General features: G+C 36.2%; 2 protein-coding genes across 6 annotated transcripts; both read left to right on the top strand.

The window, feature by feature from the left end:
* The first annotated feature begins 4,614 nt into the window (after positions 1-4,614).
* On the top strand, positions 4,615-27,371 carry LOC139973571 (uncharacterized). 5 transcript variants are annotated; one of them, XM_071980362.1, is made up of 4 exons: positions 4,615-4,795; positions 6,556-8,761; positions 9,330-9,364; positions 25,199-27,371. In XM_071980362.1, the coding sequence occupies exons 2-3, from the start codon at positions 6,575-6,577 to the stop codon at positions 9,339-9,341; spliced, it is 2,199 nt and encodes a 732-aa protein (XP_071836463.1). In that variant the 5' UTR covers positions 4,615-4,795; positions 6,556-6,574; the 3' UTR covers positions 9,342-9,364; positions 25,199-27,371. The 5 variants fall into 5 exon arrangements, with proteins under 5 accessions (XP_071836463.1, XP_071836459.1, XP_071836471.1 ...); XM_071980358.1 differs by lacking the exon at positions 25,199-27,371 and having other exon boundaries at positions 9,330-11,674; XM_071980370.1 differs by lacking the exons at positions 4,615-4,795; positions 25,199-27,371 and adding an exon at positions 4,812-4,973 and having other exon boundaries at positions 9,330-11,674.
* On the top strand, positions 21,772-25,301 carry LOC139973563 (uncharacterized). Its single transcript, XM_071980345.1, has 3 exons — positions 21,772-21,791; positions 22,401-24,610; positions 25,163-25,301. Exons 2-3 carry the CDS (start codon positions 22,421-22,423, stop codon positions 25,172-25,174), a joined length of 2,202 nt encoding a protein of 733 aa, XP_071836446.1. The 5' UTR covers positions 21,772-21,791; positions 22,401-22,420; the 3' UTR covers positions 25,175-25,301.
* Positions 27,372-27,670: the final 299 nt, after the last annotated feature.

The raw sequence follows: 27,670 nt of genomic DNA on the forward strand, positions 1-27,670 counted from the left end.
CCTATACGGTGTGATGTAAAATTATATCAATACAAGCGTGAATTAAACTTAAATTCCTTGACCCTCGAAGTATCGCCCCACCCCCCACTCCTAAACTTCGAATTCGCAATATAGGGTGTAAAGCCTTTATAGCTGGTACGGACCAAACCCAGTGAAATATAAACTTGACTTTTAGAGGCTTTTTATGCCGTCCTATATAATATTATATTTTTAGTTGATATGATTGCCGATTCAAGTAAGGGGCAGATGAAAGACTCGTTCTCAGACGGTTCGGTAATCGTGTTAGGGCTCAAGTCACACTGGAGGTTTCATAACGCTCTCAATTTGTGGCCTAGGATCCTTGTCATGTCTCCCTTTGTGACGCAATAGAACCACCAGGGAGGATGCGAAGAGGGTCTGTCAAATCGACCAGAAGCGGGTTAGGTGGCGTGCGTGAACTTTTGCCTTTGGCAAGAGGGTAGAAACACTCTCTGCGATCGATCGGCAAGCTTGAAGCAGGGAGTTGTTATGGAACTTAAAGCCACCCGTCTACTGAGTGCGTGAGGCGTTATTCTCCTAAGAAGAAATGTACGGATGTTTTTAAAAGCCATTGCAGCATTTCCTGTAAAATAGCAAAGCGTTCCAAACTTGCGCCTTCATCAATCATAAAAGCAGAGATATAGATATATAAATCGGATGATATATAATAAGCAAGGAAACAAGTAACTCCTACCCCCCCCCCCCCCCCACAACCCGGCTTATAGAATACAAGTAAGAGTTAGCGATGGTCGGTATAATGTCGTTTGAATATGTTTGAGAACAAAATGGAGGTTTATTTGAATATTATGTTGCGTTTGGTGTTCTTCAATAATTTAAGAAATATATCTGTGCGTTATAATGGGGTAACATAATTTAGTTTGGTCTTTATCAGATATTAAGGTCATGTGATATGTGTGATACTCTATATAAATTCATTCTAAAATATAATTTAGCAAGTGAAAAGCAAACATTATACTGGCACTTCGGTTCAACTATTGCCAAACCGCACCCACCAACTACTAAGTTAATTTACATGCTGCGATTGATCGTGCCATGGTATTTTTGTATCGGAAGATGTTTATAAGCTCTCAAGAACTTCATTTGACATTAAAAACTCGACAAATATTGGGGTTTGGCAAAATTGTTTAACAATATAAAATAAAAAGGCATCCAATTACAGCCAGGACACAACAACCAAACTACATTTCTCAGCCCCAAATCTCTTTACCTCAAGACTACTATAGCCATATGATCAAAACGATGATTTGTGCAAGTTTGTATCACGCGTCCCTTGAAAAGAACATATATACTATACACAGGGACGTAGCTAAGGCCTTGGGGGGTGGTGTAGTGGCTGAAATTCCAACTGGATGGGTTTGAATCCAGAAAATTCCTACTGCTGTCTTGTACCCTCCCCCCCCCCCCCGCGCTACCCGTCAACGATACGGTCAGTGTCAGTCAGACACCTCAGCTTTCGCGACTGCACTTTACAACTTGTTTGATACATTTGTACTACTGGCCCTCACTTCACAAACGTATTAATCACTGAGGCTCTGGTTAATTAGCAAGTAAGCAACTGAGTATAAGTTATCTGCTAGAAGGCTACATAAACTATTTACTACAAAAGCTATGTTAATGTAACAAAGGGAAAAACTTTTATTTTTCAACAAATTATATTCGACGGCATAGTGAGTTTTCAATGGGGGGGGGGGGGGGCGGGGCTATTTATCTCTCACATGAATGTTTTTTTATTCAATTGTTCACTTCATTCCAAATGAGCATTTGGAATGAAGTGAACAATCAAACATTTTGCAGAAAAATGTTGAGTTGACGAGATACGATAAGTTGTCAATTAAACATTTTGCAGAAAAAGGGAGGACGCTCCAGCAAAGGTTGCGAGAAGCATTGTGACATACTGCTAAACCAGTAGGAAGGCCCGATACAATATATATCCTAAACTTACTTGAAGTTAGCGAACAGGGTCAACCCACCCAATAGCAAAATTAGTACATAAGTTTGTATTTTTTTTTTATTGCTGTTTCACAATTTTGTTAATTCAAATCGAAATCAATAGAACCACAAAGCTATATATATAGCCTATCAAGTGTGTTAATTTGAGGCAAAATATTCAGTTTTACCAAATTGTTCCGGATTCCAAAAGAGCTTCCTGACGTTTATCGCTGACTTATAAGCGACTACGGTGTAGCATAAAATACTTCAAAACTGAGAGAAAAAGTCAGATCTGATCTTTGTAATAATGAAATCTTGTTTTAAGGAGGAACAAATGTCATTAAACTTACTCATGGATGTATTAACAACATCACTTTACCCTAGATTGGTATTTCATTTGAAAATGTTAATAAGTTTCATCGAAAATGAATAAAACCACAAACTTGTTCATTTGAGACAAAAGATTCAGTTTCACGAAATTGTTCCGGATTACAAATAAGGGTTCCAGACGTTTATCTCTAACTTCTAAACGGCTACGATGGATTCTACAAACATTTAAACTGAGAGAAAAAGGTATGGTCTGATCTTTCTAATGAAAATAGTTTGTTTAAAGGACGAATCTATGTTATGACAATAGATCATCCATTGATGTATTTACAGAATCACTTGATACCTACATTTCTAGTTTTCTCAAATTTTAATAGTTTGTTAATTTACATCGAAAAATTCAATAATACCACAATGCTATAGCCTTCCAAAGGTGTTAATTAAAGCCAAAATATTCAGTTTTACCAAATTGTTTAGAACTACAAATAAAGCTTCCATACCTTGATTTCTGACTTTTAGACGGCTACGGTGGAGTCGAAAAACATTTAAACTGAGAGAAAAGGTCAGGTCTTATCTTTGTAATAATAATAGCTTGTTTTAAGGTGGAATCTGTGCTATGAAAATAAAAATGTTTTACAACATCACTTTACACGTACATTTGTATTTTTTCTGGAATTTGAATATTTTGTTAACTTCCATCGAAAATGAATAAAACCGCAAAGCTATATCTTTAGAAAAATGAATACTACCACAATATTATTCTATAGCCTTTCAAAAGTGTTAATTTGAGTCAAAATATTCAGTTTTACCAAATTGTTCCGAATTACAAATAAAGCTTCCAGAAATTGATCTCTGACTTCTATATGATTAAGGTGCAGTCTAAAAACATTTAAACTGAGAGAAAAAGTCGCTTTGATTTAGGCAGTGTAATAGAGTAAAAGCGATATTTTGTTGTGCACTCATCTGCAGCTAAAAGACAAGACAAGATAAATAATTGGGAAAATGTACGAAATTGCGCTAATCGAGTAGCGGTTCAAAGTAGGACTGATGTACTGTATATTGGTTAAGGACTCGCGCACACCTAAAGCTACTGGATAGTGTATGCCTATGTACTAGAGGAGCCCTAATGTAACAGAAGCCAAGCTATCTTCGTAGGTATTTTTGCAGATGTTTGATTTTGAATTGTTTGAGACACTTCAGTAGGCCTTGTTGCTTATGTATGATTCTGCGACATGTTTTACTTTGTTCATCACTTACTTTCTGTGAAAAAAAGGGTTAAAGTTCATACTGCACAGGAACATAAGTTTCCATTGTGCAATTGCGTAGCACCGTGTATTAGCTTAAGTGCGTAACATTTTGTTCATAGAAAGTATTGATGTTGTAGATATGTACTATGGAGATTTGAACAGCAGTCATAGTGGCGAGTGAATTTTGCGTTTTGGCGAGAAGATTTTTAGTTGCTGTTGCCAAATAGCTAGTACTTTAAAATATTTCAGTGTCGAGGCACTGACAACCTTTAAAACATGATTTCTTATACTTGAAATCATGAATACTTTTCATGCATGCATGGTATATGTATTTGCCATATTGAGTACGAGAATTTTGTTGCCTGTGAGGTCAAATCTCATTGGAGGTCACCAGAGGTCAAACTTTGACAACCATTTTACATGATATCTAACGATGGGAATCGAGGATACTTCCCATACTTGGTGTGTGGATGCATCACATTGAGTACAAGAACCCTATTGGTGTTTTGGTGGAGGTATGTATTGATACGTACAGTATAGACTGACCTGTGTTTACCATGCAATAGTGTAATTGTTCATTAAAAGGCATCGAAACCTCAATGCATTTTGCATTCTGGTTATTATGAATATGATTATGATTATGATTTTGATTATTTTGATTATTATTATTATTATTATTATTATTATGATGATGATGATCGTCGTCATCATCATCATCATCGTCGTCGTCGTCGTCGTCATCGTCGTCGTCGTCGTCGTCGTCGTCATCATCATCATCATCATCATCATCATCATCATCATCATCATCATCATCATCATCATTATTATTATTATTATTATTATTATTAGGCCTATTATTATTATTAGGCCTATTATTATTATTATTATTATTATTATTATTATTATTATTATCATTATCCAACTTACATCGTTACCATGCTAACTCCCATACCTTGTATTGAATTATGTGTGCATGTGTGTGTGGGTGTACGCACGGAATGTCAGTGGCTCAGCACTAATCTATCATTAAACAAGTTACGGGAGGGTGTAAGGTAATTGCTCAATACATTGACACCCAAATCGGCAACAGGGGATTTCCATGATTATCGCGTGGTTTTAGACGTGCATACTAGGTACTTTGCGTCTCGTCTGTTGTATTTTAAAAAACTGGATAAAGTAGGATTCAAGTAATTCTGATATTTCAACCTGAAAGAGGCCTTAATACTCCATCGACTAAAAGCAAAAAGCACAAGGTTAGTAACTACTTCTGTTCCGCGATAGGTCTCTGTGTTAAATGTTTCAAGGAAGGTGCACGGCCATTTTAACCAGGAAGTATTGAATGGTACATGATTGGTTATACAACTGAAGTACAGTAGATAATAACGGTGTTAACCCAGCGAGCTTTGGATGTTGTACACTAAATGTTCTAAGGTAGGTATTGAACGACTTAATGGAATAGTTTAGAAGTACAGGCAACACTATTTCCATGATAATAATCACCATATTACAGTAGGGAGTTATACTATAATATTAACTGTGTGTATCGCTCCTGTCGTTGATAGCACTAATGCATAAGACCTTCCTAATGAAAGCGAGATCAAATGACATATGATACCATATGTTTAAGAGCTGCCACATGAAGGTAGTGACTATATCTATCTGCCCTGTTTTAGGTAGGAGCATCAAGCTTCTTGGAATATTATTAGCACAACCTTCCGTTTAGAGATACTTATAATATAATAAATTAAAGTCGCAACATGCCTGAGAATGCACCATATGACTTCTTCATTTTTCTTACTAGGACCGCCAGCCTACCATCTCCCATACAGTTAGCTTCATTGACCCAACGACAGCACCCCTCTTTTATATAATACTTCATTCACATCTGGCCCTTCGAAAAAGATTCACTACCCAAATCAGTTGGGGTACTTTTAAAGTTATGTTATGAGCACACTATTGTGTTCAGAGCTCCTTTCACACAGAATACTTGAATTTTGTTTAATTGTCACTTATAAGTTCCCCTAAATAGTCCTGTAGAGACTCATGTTTGCTTTCTCTCATTGATATATATATATATATATATATATATATAGATATATATATATATATATATATATATATATATATATATTAATAGTTAACGCAATGTTTACTTTTGATATAAAATACCTACCATATCAGTTTCAGCGTAGGTGTTCTCGTGATATCAAAGTGCTAACTCAATTGTATAAGTTCCGTGCGTTAGATCCATTGTACATATGCGTACAATGTACTGCGTACATTCTCATGTATTTCCATCTTGGTCCGATTCGTAACAACGTAGGAAGATAAAATTCGGCAAGGTTGATACAAGACTAAGGTAAAAGGTAAACATTCTATTAAGGTAAGTCTTGAAATGTAAAACGGTGATAATTTCAAACATGTTTCCTTAGTTCATCTGTATTTTGATATACCATTAAGTGGGAAATAGTATAACCAAATTACAATGGTGATTAGTATTATCGTTAATTTTGTATAACTATTGCCATCGGTAGTACTAGGGCTAAAAAATTCCTAACAGAACAGATATCGAGATCATTGCCATGAGACCGAATTCTCTAAACCTTGAAGTTACTGTTTGAGTGAACTTCAAATCATCATGTCATTACAAGTCAACTAGTTTTGACTTTGATAAGCCAATGATGAACTGGTTTTGACTTTGATAAGCCAATGATGGCTTCTTCGCGAGTTCCTGCTTGCAGGAGGATCTAAAAATACATACGTAAACGTGTATGAGGTCGTATTGGTCATCAGCTACGCCTGAACAGTTCCAATATGCCAGTGATCGAGTTGCACCAATATCTCGATTTCTGTGTTTGTAGGGCAAGGAATACCCGTCATACCGTAAATTACAAAGAGCAGTTTTTTTTTAATTCAGTTCATTACAGGTCTTTCCATTTAATTTACTTACTCTCAATTTGTTACTCCAGATTATGACAATCATACACATTGATCTTAATAAATTTCTTTACAGCTTAAAGTTCGAGACAAAAATGGCCTGCCCATCGCCTTGGAAAGACATCGCAGATACATTCTTCGAATGTTCAATTTGTTTGGATCTGTTTAAAGAACCGAAACTACTACCATGTCTGCATAGATTCTGTAAACAATGTCTGGAAGCTATACTAGAAGGACAGGCTGGGACATTTGAATGTCCTCTTTGTAAAGATGTCTGTAATATACCAAACAATAGAATCGATGGATTCAAGACTGACTTCCATATGAAAAGTATGCTGCAGTTTATTCAGCTACAGAAAACATTTGAAAACAAAGAAGAGAGAGAATGTATTGGCTGTGAAAAGAAGTCAAAGGTTACAGCGTACTGTTTTATATGTAAAGGGTTTCTTTGTGTTCAGTGTTATCAATATCATTTGGCCAATAAGATGTTTGTCAAACATCAGAAACACTTATTAGCTCTGAATGATCTTGAGGGGAAAAGTCTCACACAAGAAAAACTTGCATCATTGATGGAAGCTCCTAGGTGCCATATTCACCCGGAACACAAGGCTAAGTTGTGTTGTTGTACATGCGGAAACCTCCCCGTTTGTATGACATGTACGTATGATGAACACAAAGGTCATGAACTTCGTGACGTCAGGAAAGTGGCGAAAGACGAAAGGGAACACTTAAAGGAGATATTGGAAGAACTTGTAAAACGTAAAGATACTGTATTCGACATTGCTGATAAAATCAACAGAGTTAATAATGACGTTCTGTCCATTGTCGTTGAAACTAAAGCAAAATGGAAAACGCAGTACGAAGATCAGACCAGGGAGTTACAGAATGAAAAAGAGAAAGAAAAGAGAGAATTCAACAGATTCAAAACAGCTCTTGAAGAAAGTACTCGGAAAAAAATGAAAGAATTAGAAACAGAAATGGAAGAGAAAATTAGAAAAATAAGAGACGAGTACGACAGAATGATTAAAATCAAAACTAGGGAATCAAAAGAGAAAGAGGACACCAAACGAAATGAAAAGGAAAAAAGAGAATTAAAGATTGACGAAACAATGAGCCGACTTGATGCGGTAATGAATGAGAGAAATAAAACAATAGACGAACAACAGCAACGCAAGCTTAGAGACACACAAAACTTATCAGATCTTTGTAATCAATGGATCAATAAGTTTGAAAATTTGTCTACGATATCTTCGAGTGTCCTTGAATCATATAACCACTGGACTGACGCACAGTGTATTCCTGATATAAGAGCAGCGAGTGAACCTCTAGTTGAGGATATAATGAAAGATTTTCCAGAAATTGAATCTTTATCTGATATAACAATGGATGATTTACCAATATTGTGTATTGATAAGGTAAATATATCGGATAATGTAGAATCTGTTGTTGATATTGATGTGATCAAAGGTAATAATTTCTTTTTAACTAGTATAACAAGTACCGGCTCTGGTAACATCGTCGTCTCTGGGAGGTTATCAGATGACCATTCATTTATCACTGTCATCAACAGACAAGGATGTCAGATTCGTCATAACAAGATAGATAGAGTCAAAGGAAGCTCTCTTGATCCCAATCGTCATAGTGCTGCTTTATCACGTGATAAGATAGCTTCGGTTTGTGGATCCAATCAGGTTGGTGTTTATAATATTCATGATGGGTCCTTTACTCAAAATAACATCACGTTCCTCTTTGATGACATCAAAACGGTGGATACGAAGTATGCGACTTGTATAACTACTGATACTATACGTGGCCACATCATTGTAGGTACACGAAATACTGGATTGCTATTCATATTTGATGAAGAATTGAATTTCATTCGAGCTCTGAAGCTGCCAGAGGTTATAAAATGGTCAAGAGATATCCTTTATCATGAAGGCGTTCTGCTGATATGCGATGCAGAGAGTAGATGTGCATGCGCTGTAACCATGGATACATCTAAAACAGAAGCAGAGTTACTATACGAGCTTCCAAAACCAGATATTGACGGACTGACTTGGAATCCTAGGAGTATATGTAAAGACAGGGCAGGTTTTGTATACATATCGTGGTATGGTTCTGATAAATGTATCATCACACAGTACAGTCAAGATGGTCAGCAGTTGTTGACAACCAAATGGACAGGAGATAGAGTACGGTGTATGACAACATTGATGACAGAGAAGGGAGAGAAGCTACTTGTAGCTACATTACAGTCAAGAAAGATGCTTTGTTATAGTCTGGTGAGTATATCTCAGTGTTTCTTATTTTAATATTACTAGATATAACAGGATACTCTGATGTAACGACATTGAAAGCGCATGCACAACATCGCCAAGGATATTATCTGCCTGCATTGACTTTATGCATGACCAAATAGTGTGCTATATTAACAACTTTAAAGATAGTTTTCGATTGAATTTAGCTCAAATAATATTAGAAGTTATTTCCCAAACCCAATTTGTATGAAACTAAAGTGCACAAGTTGTTCACTATTTCCTATAGGGAATCGTAAAAGAAAGTTTAAAGAATTCTAACGAGATCATGGTATTGTTGTTGACAAGACATCGCAATGCCAACTTAAGTTGATTTAAAAGAAATAAACAACAACAAAAACAGAAAAGTGAACAGAATAGGCAAAAAGAAAAGAAGAAAAGAGCAGAAAAGAACAGAAAAAAATAATTTGTTTGCTGAAAAACATAACAAAAACAATCTATATCTAACATGACTTGTTTGAGTATTATAAATGTGCTTCAAACGTTAAGAGAACTGGATCCACGTTTGTAACTTTATAAATGTTCTTTCCAACAGATGCCAGAATGAAGTCAACCGCGAAAACATACATGAAAGAAACGAACATCCAGAGCATACACCACACTGAATCGAATATTAAGGGCAGCCGATGAAGAGAGAGTAATCAATATTTTCAGAAACAACTAGAAACTTTAAGATGAAACGGATCTGATGAGATTGAGATACAGTTCCTGATGAATATCTACAGCCTGACGAACAATAGTAAGAAGAAATATGTATGCTTTGGTCAGATGGTGTTCATATTGTGATTTTCAAATGTCATAATTCCACTATAACCAATTGTGATGTCATAATGCCACTACAAAGTGACGTTCTTCATGTTATTGTATTTTTATTTATTCAATAAATGTATATGTAAATATTAGGACTGTAGTACTCTCATCGGAGCTCAATTCCATGAAACTCAAATGATTCTATCCAAAATTGTAAAATGAATTTATTGAAAGTATCACGATTATTGTTATTTTCTTTGCAAAACCATGTTTATTTTGTATTTGTGCGTGTGTGCGCACGTGTGTGTGCGACGCCTTGCTTGTAAATACGATATCTCAAGAAGGGAAGCTTGGACAATCTCATATTTCGTATATAGGAGAACCACAATCAGTAGAAGAAGCCTTTTGTTTGTTGTGGACGTCAAACGGGTAATTTGGGGTCCATAGGGGTCAAATAGTGAGACCCTTTAACACGATATCTTAAGAAGAAAAGCTTGTACATACTCATATATAGAGTGCATACGTACCACATTGATTAGAAGTCGCCTATTGTTTAGAGTGACGGTCAAAGTTCGTTGGGGTCACTAGGGGCCAAATTGTGAAAACATGTAAACACGATATCTCAAGAAGGGAACAATCTCATATTTCGTGAAAAGAATTTACTGAGTCAGATCATTGAGGATGGTCAGATCAGACAGTTGTTATAGGGAGGAGATGAAGAGCTCACAAACCTTGTGAAGCAGCACCCGATACTCATGGCTCGTATAGTAACTATTGTTAATGTCCTGTAACACATGTAACACATGTTACGAACAAAACGCAGTAATAACTGATGCACGGTTGTATGACATTAACAGTATAGTTGCTGTACCAACCATTTAGTGCGAGTTCTTTATAATACGCGATTTCTAAAATGAAGTCGTATTTAGTCGTTTTAGGGAATACCGTTCATTTTCCGTGCATTAATAGTTACTACTTTGTGTTCGTAACAAGTGTTACAGGTGGCACCAGTAGTTACTGGACTAGCTATGAGTATCGGCTGGAAGCAGGGACCCTAGCAACTCCCCGCCCGGGTCAGGTGCTTCCTTTCACGACACTGGTAACTACTTTCAAAATGAATGTCTTAATTACTCTGAAATTGTGTTATGCTTCCTTTGCCTCACTTTACTCCTTGTTTTATTCTATACTAGACAATTCATCCGTTTTATGCAACGACCCCATGTAACTTCCCAAAAAGGAGACGAGTTCAAATTTAACCGGCACTGATCAAAACAATTAGAATTACGATCATCCGTGCATTAAAATATTTTACTTTAGTTTTTAAAGGAACGGTTTTGTTCAGAGCTTATAGGCTTATAATAATTAACGTTACATCTGTTCATCTGTTCAATTACTAGGAAGTAGGCCTGTTCAATATTTATTTATTTTTCAAACAAATATATGTATTAGGGTTCAAGTTGAAAACGAAAAAAAAAGTTCTCTTTTTGTAAATTGTTTCATTTCCTTCATATAACTTTTTTTCTTCTTGTAACATGTTTTGGAATTTTGTAATCCACTTTTGTACAAAGTGTTTATTATCCCTCGGTATCTGCAACAATGGACGGGTGTTAACATTTTGTTATGTAAAATCTGTTAAAAATTGTTATGTGAAATATAGCCCATGATATATTTCTCACTTTGTTGTATGATTTATTTTATAACTGTAGGTGTAGCCGACTATGTTTTGGTTCTCAGCATGGGCTGCTATACGTAAGTGGTTTATAATAATGTAACCCCACCATACCCACCGCCCCCCCCCCCCTCAAGAAAAAGATGAAACTTTCCCATTCATTACTTAGCCTTAGTTCTTTTCCTTTCATAGTTCTTTTAGCCCTTTTTATTTCTTTACGTCGCTGCTTACGAGCCTTTCCCTAAGTACTCTATTTAAACGAATTGAAATAACTTTTACTCTCAGAAGATCTCAATTAAATGCTGTATTTCATTTCATCCAATTTAATGACATAAAGTGTGTACATTGTTATGGTGTGTTTATATTATCAAACATTAAAATTACAATATTTTTTGTGTTTCGGTTATTGTCTTCCTTTCTCAGTGGTATCGAAATAAAAGTGTTAATAACAATAAAACTTATTCATCACCTACCTAATATTGGTCTCCTTGAGATGGTTCTCCAGCTCTCGACATTGTACGGTCATTGACCCGAGGTCATCCTTCATTACGTGATGCACGGCAATATTGGCTTTTATCTCTTTGCCGAAACTGGTCACAGCTTTCTCAAGGATCTTCTGATCCCGTTGTTTGATTTTCAGCTGACATGCCATATCGTGATGGATCTTTACCACTTGACGGCTTTCTTCGCTAAGCCGACTTAGGACGGGTATGACGTCATCCCGCTCTCGGTGATGGCTGACCGATCGGTTTCTAAATACTCCACGCTGAACCTTTTCAAACTTTAAAAGTTTCTTTTCTACGAGGTCGGCGATGATTTGGTTGCAGAGAGCGACTGTTGCACGCAATTCTTCGGTAGGTGAGCTGTTTACCATATAGAGGGAAAGAGGATGAAAAGAATAGTAGCATCTTGATAAACAGTAATTTCCTTATACAATTGTGTCGCCATTTACTTCAAATTTATTTCATCCAGCACGATTGCAACCTTAGCATTACTGGTAAACTACCAGACTAAACTGATTAATTACGTTTTGAGATTGATACCAGAATTACTTTAAGTCGTAATTGAGAAAAATAAGTATATATGACAGACAACCACAAATCACCATTGATGGATTATAAGTAGATGGGACCACTTCTTTCTCCTAAATGGATATATTTCCTCTCACCATTGCTGACTCTCTATCAGTTGTTGTTTCTGGTCGGTTGGTTGGTCCTCCAAAGTGTTGGTCGAAGGCAGAGGAATGGAGTGGTTGTTGTTGTTAGAAGGCACAGGAGAGAGACCGGAAGATCCCTCCACCAACATCCCGTCCATGAAAACTAGGCCATCTAGGTAGACGATGACCTATAAAAAGAGAAAAAAGAATTTCCTGCTTTGAAATTATTTGAGCAAAGAATGGGAATGATATGTTTTTAATATATAAATCAAGTTAGTACCAATGACCAAAATCATGATTTCTCAGTAGTTCCAGACTTAACTTGATAACTTGTCACGTGGCTGAGATATAAACATTTTTCATTGAGTCCCACTTTATTTTGATGACAACATTGCCCCCAATCCCATGTTACATTATATTTGAACCACAGATAAATATGCTTAATTATAAAGTAAAACCCGCGTCACAACTGCAATTTTCGTGTTATTTTCAGGAAGCCACTCGATCATTTTCAATGCACTATTACAGTATACTCATCAATTTCTGTATAGAAAGCTATGAAACTCTAAATTCAGCAAGAATTGGACTCGTAACGAATTGGTCGGCTGTATGTGAACGATGAAGCAACCAATCGGGAACGAGACATACTAGAAAAACCATTCGGTGAGAGCAAAAACTTACTACAACAAGCAAACGATCATAGACTCACCGAGACTGCCCCGCCCCTTCCCCAACCCTCCACCTCTTCCAATAATGTTATAGTAATTGTTGTAGTATAAGGAGTAGTTTCTTTACAGGCATCTGTACGGTAACCATATTTATTGCGACAGGGTTTGTTATAAGATCTAAAATGATCTGTTATAAACATTTAATCTATTGACCGTATCCAGTGACTCATTACGGAAAACCTATTGCACATGCTCGCTTCATCGTATCCATGGTTAATCCTTCCCATCTCTACATGTCTAATTCAAGTAAAAATTCAAGCATAATATACCGATATATTTGCTACATATATTAACTACAGACTACGTAATAATTCATCTCTGCTTCAGCTATCGTAATTACGCCTTTAATTTTCTATTTAAATCGCCGGTATAATAATAATGGTTATTACGATTTTTTTGCTAAATACGTACTGTTGAAGTCAGTTACTTTATACATATGGGGATATTGCCATTTGACAAAACAAAACATGAATACTCTTTGCGTAAAGTATAAAAGTCAAAATTGTAACAAGCACAAAATGCAGTCGAAATTCCGACGAGTCGCTACATCATCATCATTGTTATATGTTAATAACATCATTATTGTATACATTAAGTGTGTAGCTTGACAATTTTTGTCGTTCCAAGGCTATAAAATAAAAGGTTAGTCTGTCAAACCTATCTACAAATCGACCAATCTATCATAAATAGAGATTGACTTAACCAGTAATAATCATTTTGCTCATATGGCGTCACGCAGATTTATAGATATATACACAAACGTTCTTTAACGGTTGCAAAGTGCCCTCCCCTTCACGCGTAAACAAAAAGCAGATTTTTCCGGAAGAAACGACGACGAAAAAAATTAATGGGCAAATAGAAAATAAATAACTATGAAACGTATGATACTACATGGATAAGCCATTTCCTGTAACAGCACTATGTGCTCTGTTTCGCGGAAAACGTTTCCTCATTAGCCACTCTAAGCATAGGGAACGAAATTTCTCTGAACGAGTTAAATTTGATTCAGGGATTGGCACTTCTAATCATATGTAACTTGATTGTCGTCTTTATTAACACATAACATCTCCATTTTACACCACTAAGATATGAGATATCTGCGTATATCCATCCACACACACTATTCTGTATCTGTATATATTTTATATCGTTACATATATAAGGAACCGTAGTAGTCTACGGGAGCAATGGAACACGTGCCTCCTCCCCTCCTCCAAATTTCTCCCAAATGGCTTACACTTTATCTCATGTAGTATACCAATGCTAAAACAATGGAAATTGCCTTTCCATTTTGCATCTAAACCGTCTAAACCGACACAACATTTCTCAAAGGGTATAGGAATACTACACCCCTTTTCCTTCTCAGAACTGACGTCAGAATATTTTGTACAACTCCTCCCCCACCCCGCCCCACCCGTCAACAAGAAAAGTCGTAAAAAGGGTATACCCTATAGATCATATATTTTTTCATGAAATGTCATATCGTAACAAGCGTGAAGTAAATTTAAAGTCTCTTACTCTTAAATGGAAACAATAAATGTTATTCCCCACCCCCCCCCCCATACAATGAAGAATGGTTATTCGCCTGTATACTATAGGAAGCCTGGAAACCCTGTATGGTCTCGGTGACGTAGCATACTTTACAAACATAGAACCCGCCTTAATAATAGTCTGATTTTTGGGGGGGAAATATGCCTTGGATACAACAAATGGCTAATTACTAAATTTCAGCATGGGCCTATACCGTGCACCTTTGTAATATAGGAAGTCAATGTAACTTCATGCTGTGTCGTCTTATCTTTATCGAGTTTAGCTATTGTTGCCGAATGTATTCATTTCATTGTAGGGATAACTCGGGCTATTACCGCAACTGGTGATATTCTCTCTACATTGTTAATCACGGGTTGCTAGACTGTTTTGTACGGGTGGCGGGAACGTTTAAAGTAGTATCAGATATACTTCTTATTACGGTATGACGAAACACGCTTAGTAAACATCTTGCACATATAATCGGGGGCCTGTTTATTAATACATATATAAATCAACCAAAGAACCTTGAATGTAATCATAGGCGTAGGAGCCCAATTTTATTGGTGGAGGGGGGGGGGGGTGGGGGCTGTAACGACTTGCCCGAAAAATACAACCAACATTTTTCGCGCGTTCAACATGTCAATGTACATATCATGTAGGCATGCATCGGTTATTACATCGCATCAACCGCAGGAGGCTAATGTAAACAACGAAATGTCATATGTAGATAGAGAAAAAGCATGGAGGGCCAATTATGTCAAAACTCTTTTTTTACAATTTAGTAATGGCGAAGTAGTCGGGCAAGCTTAGAACTTTATGTTAATTACAAATGAGGTTATTTCTTAAACTATTGATTTCCTTTAGGTATATCATTTCAATAAATTTTTCTTTCGGTAGTTGCCCGAAAAATTCTCAGCATATTGCCCGAATTTTCACAAAAATAATTGGTTGGGGGGCCCTCACCAGCCCGCCCGCCTCCTACGCCAATGAATGTAATGCGTTGCTCAATGGGGAGCCAATGTAAAGTGATAAGACAGTCCCTGGTACTGTCATATTTTCTTCTGCACAGAATCAATTTTGCAGCTTGGTTTTGTATAGACTGTAAGGAAAGTAGGGTAGAGGCAGGTAAACCGATCAGTAAAGTATTACAATAATCAAGATGAGATATTACGAGACCCAAGACCACAGATTTACAACTTTTACAATCAAGGAAGTAGCAATCCTGCATTTCTCAGAATGTTTTTTCTCAGATTAAAGTTAGTGTCAAGCTGAACCCCCCAATAGTTTAACAATGTCAACAATGTCAACCCTTCACTGTTTGAAAAAAAAAACAATATTACCAATCAGGAAGAATTTCTATTCTTTGCGGAAGTAAAAGAGATGACGATAGGCAAGTAATAGTTTCGTAAATATTTGTTACAATAAAAAGTGTTATATGCAGTTCAGTGGAAACAAAACCAGATGGAATTGTTTATCGATACTGCGCAATAACATACACGCACGTCACTGTAGACTTAACAACCACGTGAAATACACAAAATATTACTATATATCAGTTTTGCGAATTATAACTTAAGAAAGGTATGTAACATTACGACATACTTTACCTATATACACTCTTCACTGTTTGGGAAAGAAAATAATATTACCAATCAAGATTTTAACAGATTTTTCTTTCTTTGTGCTGGTAAGAGATGACGCTAGTTAAGTAATACTAGTTTTGTCAATATATTAAATATTAAGATGGTCCTTGTAAGCTTCCGTAGGTACATTTTTTGGAGGATAGCGCGTCTTTAGGCCACGTATTCAGTGGACATGGGCTGCACACATGCCGGTCGCAGAGAGTGTCTCGCCCTCTGGCCAAAGGCAAGGATTCACCGATGCCACATATAGGACGCTTCTGGTCGACCTCTGACCAACCGACCCTCCTCGCATCCTCCGGGTTCGTTTACGACAACAAAGGAGACATGACACGGGATCCTAGGCCACAAAAAGCACCATACCCACAGCCGGAGGTATTATCGCCTCCAGCCTTTTTCGAACCCTAGCCACGGTTTACTCGATTAGCAGTGCAAGGTCTTTCGCTTACACCGTCGCGCTAACCAACACATCAACTAGAAAACTAACTTCAGAACTAATACTTAAAGACGAGACTGAAAAAAAGAGGGAAAATTCAAAAGAGACTTTTGGTGGGTTTCGAACTTACTCGAGATATCAGCTTCTTAGTCTTCTACTCAACCCACTGAGATAACGCACGACACTGAAACATTATCCAACTGATATTGAGCTTGGAGAGATACGGTAAAAATACCTTACTAGTTGCAATGAAAGCAGAAAGCAATGCTTTTCTTTTTATTAGTTCGTCCTATAAATGATCAGATAATGCGAGATTCTTGGTAGTTTAGATGAACAATAGGCTTATCCCATACGATGTCACTTTTGATTCTTTCAAGACACGAAGGATTTTAAATTGCAAGAAGAGATGCTCCATTTATAAAAGGAGTTAATCTCAAGTGAAAAATTTCACAAATTGATTGCTTCCGATTAAATCATTTGTTATCATAATATAAGAACAAAGGTCATTCCTTCTTAGGTCTGTGTACGATTGGACGCCAATGCTCGACATTTGACAAAATTGAACGACAGATCATCCATTTTCTCAAACCAAAAGTCTAAACAGCACACAATGTAAATCGACCCTCCACCTTCAACCACTATGGGTGTGGAGGGAAGGTGGTGGGGGCAATCACATCATCGAATGTACGCCCCTCATCCTTTTTTTACTTTTGATAATCCTTACTCTCTCAGTCATCTATTGGTTTTGTGAATACGAACAAAACGCTAGAAGAAATCACCGGAAAAAGTAATTGTGCAACTTTCATCTACAATCATACCGTTCCTCAGTATTCTAAAATCTCGATGAAATCAGTTATAATAGGCTCAAATATGTTGGTGTTAGAAGTTAAAACAAATGTTAGTTCCTCACCATCATATTCCTGGGAGGGTGAATTTACTACGTTAATTAACTCACCCATAATGTTGACTGGTATGAGCTGTATATCTCGTCACCTAAATGTATCTATTGAAATTACTCATGTCTGATATATAAGTGCATGTTCGTCACCACACATAAATAGTAGGGAAACGCCTTGGATATCTAAAATAAGATATAGCCTAGTTACGTAGGTATCGGGCTGTCGATTAAGTAGCCATGTGATGGACAACAGCGGACGACTCGCCGATCAGTTGGTCAAAAACACTGAATACTTTGTAAAAAATACCTCGTTTTATAGGAAGGAACCGTTAGGACAATTTTCCTATCATGGATGTATTTACAACATCACCTTACCCTTGATTTGTAATGTTTATTGCGATTTCACAATTTAGGTAACTTACATTGAAATCGATAAAACCACAAGGCTATATATAGCCTATCAAGTGTGTTAATTTGAGGCAAAATATTCAGTTTTACCAAATTTTTCCCGATTTCAAATAGAGCTTCCCGACGTTTATCGCCGAATTATATAAGCGTGCTACCGTGTAGCATAAAATACTTCAAAACTGAGAAAAAAGGTCAGATCTGATCTTTGTTATAATAGAATCTTGTTTTAAGGAGGAACAAATGCCATGAAAATAAATTACTCGTGGATGTATTAACAACATCACTTTACCCTAGATTTGTATTTTTAAGCTAATTTGAAAATGTTAATAATTTTCATGGAAAATGAATAAAACACAAAATTGTTCATTTGAGACAAAAGATTCAGTTTCACGAAATTGTTCCGGAGTACAAATAAGGGTTCCAGACGTTTATCTCTAACTTCTAAACGACTACGATGGATTCTACAAACAATTAAATTGAGGGAAAAGGGTAAAGTCTGATCTTTTTAATGAAAATAGCTTGTTTCAAGAGGGAACCTATGTTATGACAATACATTATCCATTGATGTATTTACAGCATCACTTGATACCTACATTTATAGTTTTCTCGAATTTGAATAGTTTTTAATTTACATCGAAAAATTCAATTATACCACAATGCTATAGCCTTTCAATTGTGTTAATTTTAGCCACAATATTCAGTTTTAAAAAATTGTTTAGAACTACATATAAGCTTCCATCCCCTGATTTCTGACTTCTAGACGGCTACGGTGGAGTCGAAAAACATTTAAACTGAGAGAAAAGGTCAGGTCTGATCTTTGTAATGATAATAATAATTGCTTGTTTTGAGTTGGGACCTATGCTATGACAATGACTTTTTCATCGATGTTTTACAACATCACTTTACACATACATTTGTAGTTGTCTCGAATTCGAATATGTTGTTAATACATCGAAATGGATAAAACCGCAAGGCTATATCTTTAGAAAAATGAATAATATCACAATGCTACAGCCTTTCAAAAAAATTTGAGTCAAAATATTCAGTTTTACCAAATTGTTCCGAATTACAAATAAAGCTTCCAGACATTGATCTTTGACTTCTATACGGTGAAGTTGCAGTCTAAAAACATTTAAACTGAGAGAAAAAGTCGCTTTGGTTTTAGCATTGTAATGGAGTAAAAGCAATATTTTGTTGCGCACTAATCCGCAGCTAAAAGACAAGGCAAGATAAATAATTCGGAAAATGTACGAAATTGCGCTAATCGAGTAGCGTTTCAAAGTAGGACTGAGGTACTGTATAAAGGCTAAGGACTCGCGCACACCTATCTACTGGATAGTATATGCCTAGTACTGGAGAAGCCCTAATGTAACAGAAGCCAAGCTATCTTCGTAGGTATATTTGCAAATGTTTGATATTTAATTGTTTGAGAAACTTCAGTAGGCCTAGCTACTTATTTATGATTCTGCGACATGTTTTACTTTGTTCATCACTTACTTTTGGTGAAAAAAAGGTTAAGTTCATACTGCACAGAAACATAATTTTTCCAATATGCAATTACGTAGCACCATGTGTTTTGCCTAAGTGAGTAACATTGGTTCATATAAAGTAACGATATTTTCGATCTGTTCTATGGAGATTTGAACAGCAGTCATAGTGGTGAGTGAATTTTGTGTTTTGACGAGAATATTTTTAGTTGCGGTCGCCAAAAAGCTAGTAGGCCTACTTTAACATATTTCAGTGTCGAGGCCTGACAACCTTTAAAACATGATTTCTCATAGTAGAAATCATGGATACGTTTCATACATGGTATGTATTTGCAATATTGAGTACAAGAATGCTGTTGCCTGTGAGGTCAAATCTCATTTGAGGTCACCAGAGGTCAAACTTTGACAACCATTTTTCATAATATATAACGATGGGAATCGTGGATACTTCTCATACTTGGTGTGTGGATGCATCACATTGAGTACAAGAACCCTATTGGTGTTTTGGTGGAGGTATGTATTGCCACGTACAGTAATTTATATTGTGACAGCTATTTCTGGTGCAATAAAGTCATCGAAACCTCAATGCATATTGCAATCTGGTTATTATTATTATTATTATTATTATTATTATTATTATTATTCCTTACATCGTTACCATGCTAACTCCCATACCTTGTATTGAATTATGTGTGCATGTGTGTGTGTGTGTACGCACGGAATGTCAGTGGCTCTGCACTAATCTACCATTAATCAAGTTACAGGAGGGTGTAAGGTAACTGCGCAATACATTAACACCCAAATCAGCAACAGGGGATTTCCATGATAATAAACACAAAATCACAGTAGGGATTATACTATAATATTAACTGTGTGTATCGCTCCTGTCGTTGATAGTACTAATGCATAAGACGTACCTTCCTAATGAAAGCGAGATCAAATGACATTTGATACCATATGTTTAAGAGCTGCCACATGAAGATAAAGATGGAATGACTATAACTATCTGCCCTGTTTTATGTAGGGGCATCAAGCTTCTTGGAATATTATTAGCACACCCTTCCGTTTACAGATACTATAGTCTCAACATGCCTGAGAATGCACCATATGTCTTCTTCATTTTTCTTACTAGGACCGGCAGCCATTCCCCTCCCATACAATTAGCTTCATTGACCCAACGACAGCACCCCTCTTTCATATTATACTTCATTCACATCTGGCCCTCCCAAAAGATTCACTACCTAAATCAGTTGGGGTAATGTCTGAGTAATGTAATGAGCACAATTTTGTGTTCATAGCTCTTTTAACACAGGGGTTTCAATCCCACTTGAAAAGTGGGGTGGTGTGGGGTGGGGTGTGGGGGTTGTGGGGTGGGGGACATAAATGACTGAAAATGGATAAAACTCAAGGAGTTAACATCTTTGCGCAAAGACTGCTGGGGTCTAGGTGCCCACCTTAGGCCACTGATGGGGTCCAAGAGCGAAGCCCCGACGGGGTCAAGGGGGCGGAGTCACACCTATATATCTTCAAGTGCACTTCTATTTGGTTCCTGAATTGATAAGTCAGTCATAAATAGACTTTAACCCACGTTATATCTGACAAGTGATAAGACATAAATTAAGAATGTCTTATCTATTTAACATCAAGGTGTTACTTAGGGCCTTTATCGTGAGTAATAAAATTGTGACTGAAACCAATACGGAAACATTCTTTGCACGCAAGAATAAAATCACCGTGTTATTTAGATGTATACAACATGCACACATATGGTATCATATACATGCTTTAGGTGAGAATACTTGAATTTTGTTCAATTGATACCAATTACTTGGTACTTATTAGTTCCCCTAAATAGTCCTGTAGAGACTCAACGTATGCTTTCTCTCATATATATAACTCATTACGTTTTCAATTGTATAGGCTATATTCATTTGCCTTTGTCGTTTACCTCCATATATATATATATATATATATATATATATATATATATATATATATATATATATATATATATATATATATATATATATATATATATATATATATATAAATAGTTTACGTAATGTTTACTTTATAAAATACCAACCTTATCAGTTCAGCGTGGGTGTTCTCGTGATATCAAAGTCCAAACTCAATTGTATAAGATCCGTGCGTTATATCCATTGTATATATACGTACAATGTACTGCGTATTTTCTCATGTGTTTTCATCTTGGTCCGATTCGTAACAGTGTAGGAAGAAAAAATTCGGCTAGGTTGATACAAGACTAAAGTTAAAGGTAAACATTATATTTAGGTAAGTCTTGAAATGTAAAACGGTGATAATTTCAAACATGTTTCCTTAGTTCATCTATATTTTGATTTACCATTAAATGGGAAATAATATAACCAAATTACAATGGTGGTTAGTATTATCGTTATTTTGTATATCTATTGCCATCGGTAGTACTAGGGCTAAAAAATTCCACACAGAACAGATATCGAGATTATTGCCATGATGCCGTATTCTCTAAACCTTGAAGTTACTGACTGTTTGAGTGAACTTCAAATCATCATGTATTTGTCATTACAAGTCAACTGGTTTTGACTTTGATGAGCCAATGATGGCTTCTTCGCGAGTTCCTGTTGCAGGAGGCTCTAACAATACATACGTAAACGTGTATGAGGTCGTATTGGTCATCAGCTACGCCTGAACAGTTCCATTATGCCAGTGATCGAGTTGCACCAATATCTAGAATTCTGTGTTTATAGGGCATGCAAGGAATACCCGTCATACCGTAAATTACAAAGAACAGTTTTGTTTATTCAGTTCATTACAGGTCTTTCCATTTAATTTACCTACTCTCAATTTGTGAATCCAGATTATGATATGCATAAACACTTATCTTAATATCTTTCTTTACAGCTTCAATTTCCGAGACAAAAATGGCCTGCCCATCGCCTTGGAAAGACATCGCAGATACATTCTTCGAATGTTCAATTTGTTTGGATCTGTTTAAAGAACCGAAACTATTACCATGCCTGCATAGATTCTGTAAACAATGTCTGGAACCTATGCTAGATAGACATGTTGGGAGATTTGAATGTCCTCTTTGTAAAGATGTCTGTAAAATACCAAACAATAGAATCGATGGATTCAAGACTGACTTCCATATGCAAAGTATGCTGCAGTTTATTCAGCTACAGAAAACATTTGAAAACAAAGAAGAGAGAGAATGTATTAGCTGTGAAGAGAAGTTAAAGGTTACAGCGTACTGTTTTATATGTAAAGGATTTTTTTGTGTTCAGTGTTATCAATTTCATTTGACCAATAAGATGTTTATCAAACATCAGAAACACTTATTAGCTCTGAATGATCTTGAGGGGAAAAGTCTCACACAAGAAAAACTTGCATCATTGGTGGAAGCTCCTAGGTGCCGTATTCACCCGGAACACATGGCTCAGTTGTGTTGTTGTACATGCGGAAACCTCCCCGTTTGTATGACATGTACGTATGGTGAACACAAAGGTCATGAACTTCGTGACGTCGGGAAAGTGGCGAACGACGAAAGGGAATACTTGAAGGAGATATTGGAAGAACTTGTAAAACGTAAAGATACTGTATTCAACATTGCTGATAAAATCAACAGAGTGAATAATGACGTTCTGTCCATTGTCGCTGAAACTAAAGCAAAATGGAAATCACAGTACGAAGATCAGACCAGGAAGTTACAAAATGAGAAAGAGAAAGAAATGAGAGAATTCAACAGACTCAAAACAGTTTTTGAAGAAAGTACTCGAAACAAAATAAAAGAATTAGAAACAGAAATGGAAGAGAAAATTAGAAAAATAAGAGACGAGTACGACAGAATGAAGGAAATCAAAATTAGGGAATCAAAAGAGGAAGAGGACACCAAACGCAATGAAATTGAAAGCAGAAAATTAAAAATTGACGAAACATTGAACCGACTTGATGCGGTAATGAATGATAGAAATAAAACAATAGACGAACAACAGCAACGCAAACTTAGAGAAACACAAAACTTATCAGATCATTGTAATCAATGGGTCAAAAAGTTTGAAAATTTGTCTACTATATCTTCGAGTGTCCTTGAATCATACAACCACTGGACAGACGCACAGTGTATTCCTGATATAAGAGCAGCGAGTGAACCTCTAGTTGAGGACATAATGAAAGATTTTCCAGAAATTGAATCTTTATCTGATATAACAATGGATGATTTACCAATATTGTGTATTGATAAGGTAAATATATCGGAAAATGTAGAATCTGTTGTTGATGTTGATGTAACTAAAACTAATAAGTTTTTTTTAAGTAGTATAACAACTACTGCCTCTGGTTACATCATCGTCTCTGGGAGAACATCACATGACCATTCATTTATCACTGTCATAAATAGACAAGAACGTCAGATTCGTCATAACAAGATAGATACAGTCAAAGGGGGCCCTCTTTCTCATAGTCGTTACTGCGCTGCTTTATCACGTGATAAGATAGCTTCGGTTTGTACATCCAATCAGATTGGTGTTTATAATATTCATGATGGGTCCTTGACTCAAAATAACATCACGTTCCTCTTTGATGACATCAAAACGGTGGATAAGAAGCATGCGAGTTCTATAACTACTGATACTATACGTGGCCACATCATTGTAGGTACATCACGAAAGATTGGATTGCTATTTATATTTGATGAAGAATTGAATTTCATTCGAGCTCTGAAGCTGCCAGAGGTTATAAAATGGTCAAGAGATATCCTTTATCATGAAGGCGTTCTGCTGATATGCGAGTCAGAGAGTAGATGTGCATACGCTGTAACCATGGATACATCTAAAACAGAAGCAGAGTTACTATACGAGTTTCCGAAACCAGATATTGACGGACTGACTTGGTATCCTTTGAGTATATGTAAAGACAGTGCAGGTTTTGTATACATCTTGTGGCGTAGTGCTGGAAAAGCTATCATCACACAGTACAGTCAAGATGGTCAGCAGTTGTTGACAACCAAACGTACAGAAGATACACCAGGGTGTATGACAACAATGATGACAGAGGAGGGAGAGAAGCTATTGGTAGCTACATCACGGTCAGGAAAGATGCTTTGTTATGGTCTGGTGAGTTTATCTCAGTGTTTCTTATTTTAATATTAATAGATATTACAGGATACTCTGATGTAACGGTACATTAAACTGGGACAATATCGCCAAGGATATTATCTTAATGTACTGACTTTTTGTATGACCAAATAGTATGTTATATCAATAACTTTAAAGATAGTTTTCGATTAGATTTAGCTCAAGTAATTGTAGAAGTTATTTCCCAAACCCCTGGCAAAGTTCATGAAACTAAAGAGCACAAGTTGTTCACTATTTCCTATAGGGAATCGTAAAAGAAAGATTAAAGACTTATAAAATGAGATCATGGTATTGTTATTGACAAGACATCGCAATGCCAACTTGATTTAAAAGTAATAAAACCAGAACAAAAAGCAGAAAAGTGTACAGAATAGGCAAAAGAAAATACAAGAAAAAAAGGTATTTGTTTGCAGAAAAACATAACACTAACAATCTATATCTAACATGATTTGTTTGATTATTATAAATGTACTTCAAACGTTTAGAGAACTGGTTTAGCGTTTTTAACTTTATAAATGTTCTGTCCAACAGATGCCAGAATAAAGTCAACCGTGAAAACATACATGAAAGAAACGAATATCCAGAGCATACACCACACTTAATCGAATATCAAGGGCAGCCGATGAGGTACAACTAGAGAAACTTTAAGATGAAGTGGATCCTTTATCTTTATCTTATGAAATGACGATACAGTTCCTGATGATTATCAACAGCCCCGGCCAACAATAGTAAGAAGAAATAAGTCTGCTTATGTCAGATGGTGGTCATATTGTGATTTTCTGATGTCATAATTCCACTATAACCAATTGTGATGTCATAATGCCACTACAAAGTGACGTTCTTCATGTTATTGTAATTTTATTTATTCAATAAATGTATATGTAAATATTAGGACTGTAGTACTCTCATCGGAGATCAATCCCATAAAAGTTAATGATTATATCCAAAATTGGAAACTGAATTTCTTGAAAGTATCACAATTATTATTATTTTCTTTGCAAAACCATGTTTATTTTGTATTTGTGCGTGTGGTGCGCACGTGTGTGTGTGCGACGCCTTGCTTGTAAATACGATATCTCAAGAAGGGAAGCTTGGACAATCTCATATTTCGTGTATAGGAGAACCGCAATCAGTAGAAGAAGCCTTTTGTTTGTTGTGGACGTCAAAGGTCATTTGGGGTCACTAGGGGTCAAATAGTGAGACCCTGTAAACACGATATCTCAAGAAGAAAAGCTTGTACATACTCATATATAGAGTGCAGGAGTACCACATTGATTAGAAGCCGCCTATTGTTCAGAGTGGCGGTCAAAGTTCGTTGGGGTCACTAGGGGTCAAATTGTGAAACCTTGTAAACACGATATCTCAAGTAGGGAACAATCTCATATTTCGTGAAAAGAATATACTGAGTCAGATCAGACAGTTGTTATAGGGAGGAGATGAAGAGCTCACAAACCTTGTGAAGCCGGAGCACCCGATACTCATGGCTCGTACAGTAACTATTGTTTATGTCCTGTAACACATGTTACACGTGTTACGAACAAAACGCAGTAATAACTGATGCACGGTTGTATGACATTTACAGTATAGCTGCTGTACCAACCATTTAGTGCGAGTTCTTTATAATACGCGATTTCTAAATGAAGTCGTATTTTGTCGTTTTAGGGAATACCGTTCATTTCCCCACAACCGTGCATTAGTAATTACTACTCTGAGTTCGTAACACGTTTTACAGGTGACACCAGTAGTTACTGTACTAGCTATGAGTATCGGCTGGAAGCAGGAACCCTAGCAACTCCCCGCCCGGGTCAGGTGCTCCCTTTCAAGACACTGGTAACTACTTTTAAAATGAATGTATTAATTACTCTGAAATTGTGTTATGCTTCCTTTGTACACTATACTCCTCGTTTTATACTATACTACACAATTCATCCGTTTTATTCAACGACCCCATGTAACTTGCCAAAAAGGAGCCGAGTTCAAATATTACCGGCACTGATCAAAAACATATAGAATTACGATCATCCGTGCATTAAAAGATTTTACTTTTCTTTTTTCAAGGAACGGTTTTGTTTAGAGCTTATAGGCTTATAATGATTAACGTCACATCTGTTCATCTGTTCAATAACTGGGAAGTAGGTCTGTTCAATATTTATTTATTTTTCAAACAAATATATGTATTAGGGTTGAAGTTGAAAACGAAAAACAAAGTTCTCTTCTTGTAAATTGTTTCATTTCCTTCATATAAGTGTTTATTTCTTCTTGTAACATGTTTTGGAATTTTGTAATCCACTTTTGTACAAAGTTCATATATCTCTCGGTATCTGCAACAATGGACGGGTATTACTATTTTTAATGTAGATAATTATAATGGAATAACGAACATTTTCTGCTCTTCGTTAACATACTTATTCAAATTCAACACGGAAGTCAACAATTCTTTAAAATGCTTGAAATCTCATCGATTTTCGTACAACATGTGTCATAATCTCACGAAGGTAAATAAAACTGCTTTAGCCGTGGAGAGATTTCAGGGAGCAATAACCTCGATATTATATATGGTAATATACTTGATGGTTGTTTTGGTGTCGATTGAATATATTTGTTCTTTGAAAGAGGACGTACTGGGTGAAAATTATGATAAAACGTGACGACAAGTGAAGCTAGGTGAAATGCAGGTAAATAAAGTACACAGCGATTATGAATATAAATCAGATTTTTCTTTTATGAATAAGCTTCTCTTCTATCTCTTTTTTTGTTGTTGTTGTTTGTTCAGAGAATTTAGGTCTATACTTCAAGATAGCATACAGTTTGTTTGCGACGATGCATGCATGCAACAATGAACGAGTTAGAAGTTGACAACAAGCAGCAGCAATGTTGTTATATTTTCTGCGAAATTCTATCACCATATTGTATAACACGCATTACGTATACAGAGCATATGCTATAGCCTATATGTTTCAATCTCGTTACTCATTTCGTTGGTTTCGTCATATATATATATATATATATATATATACAGTGTTCGACTTATGGCCAAAA

Source organism: Apostichopus japonicus, chromosome 2 (assembly GCF_037975245.1).
Source record: "Apostichopus japonicus isolate 1M-3 chromosome 2, ASM3797524v1, whole genome shotgun sequence".
NCBI lineage: Eukaryota > Metazoa > Echinodermata > Holothuroidea > Aspidochirotida > Stichopodidae > Apostichopus > Apostichopus japonicus.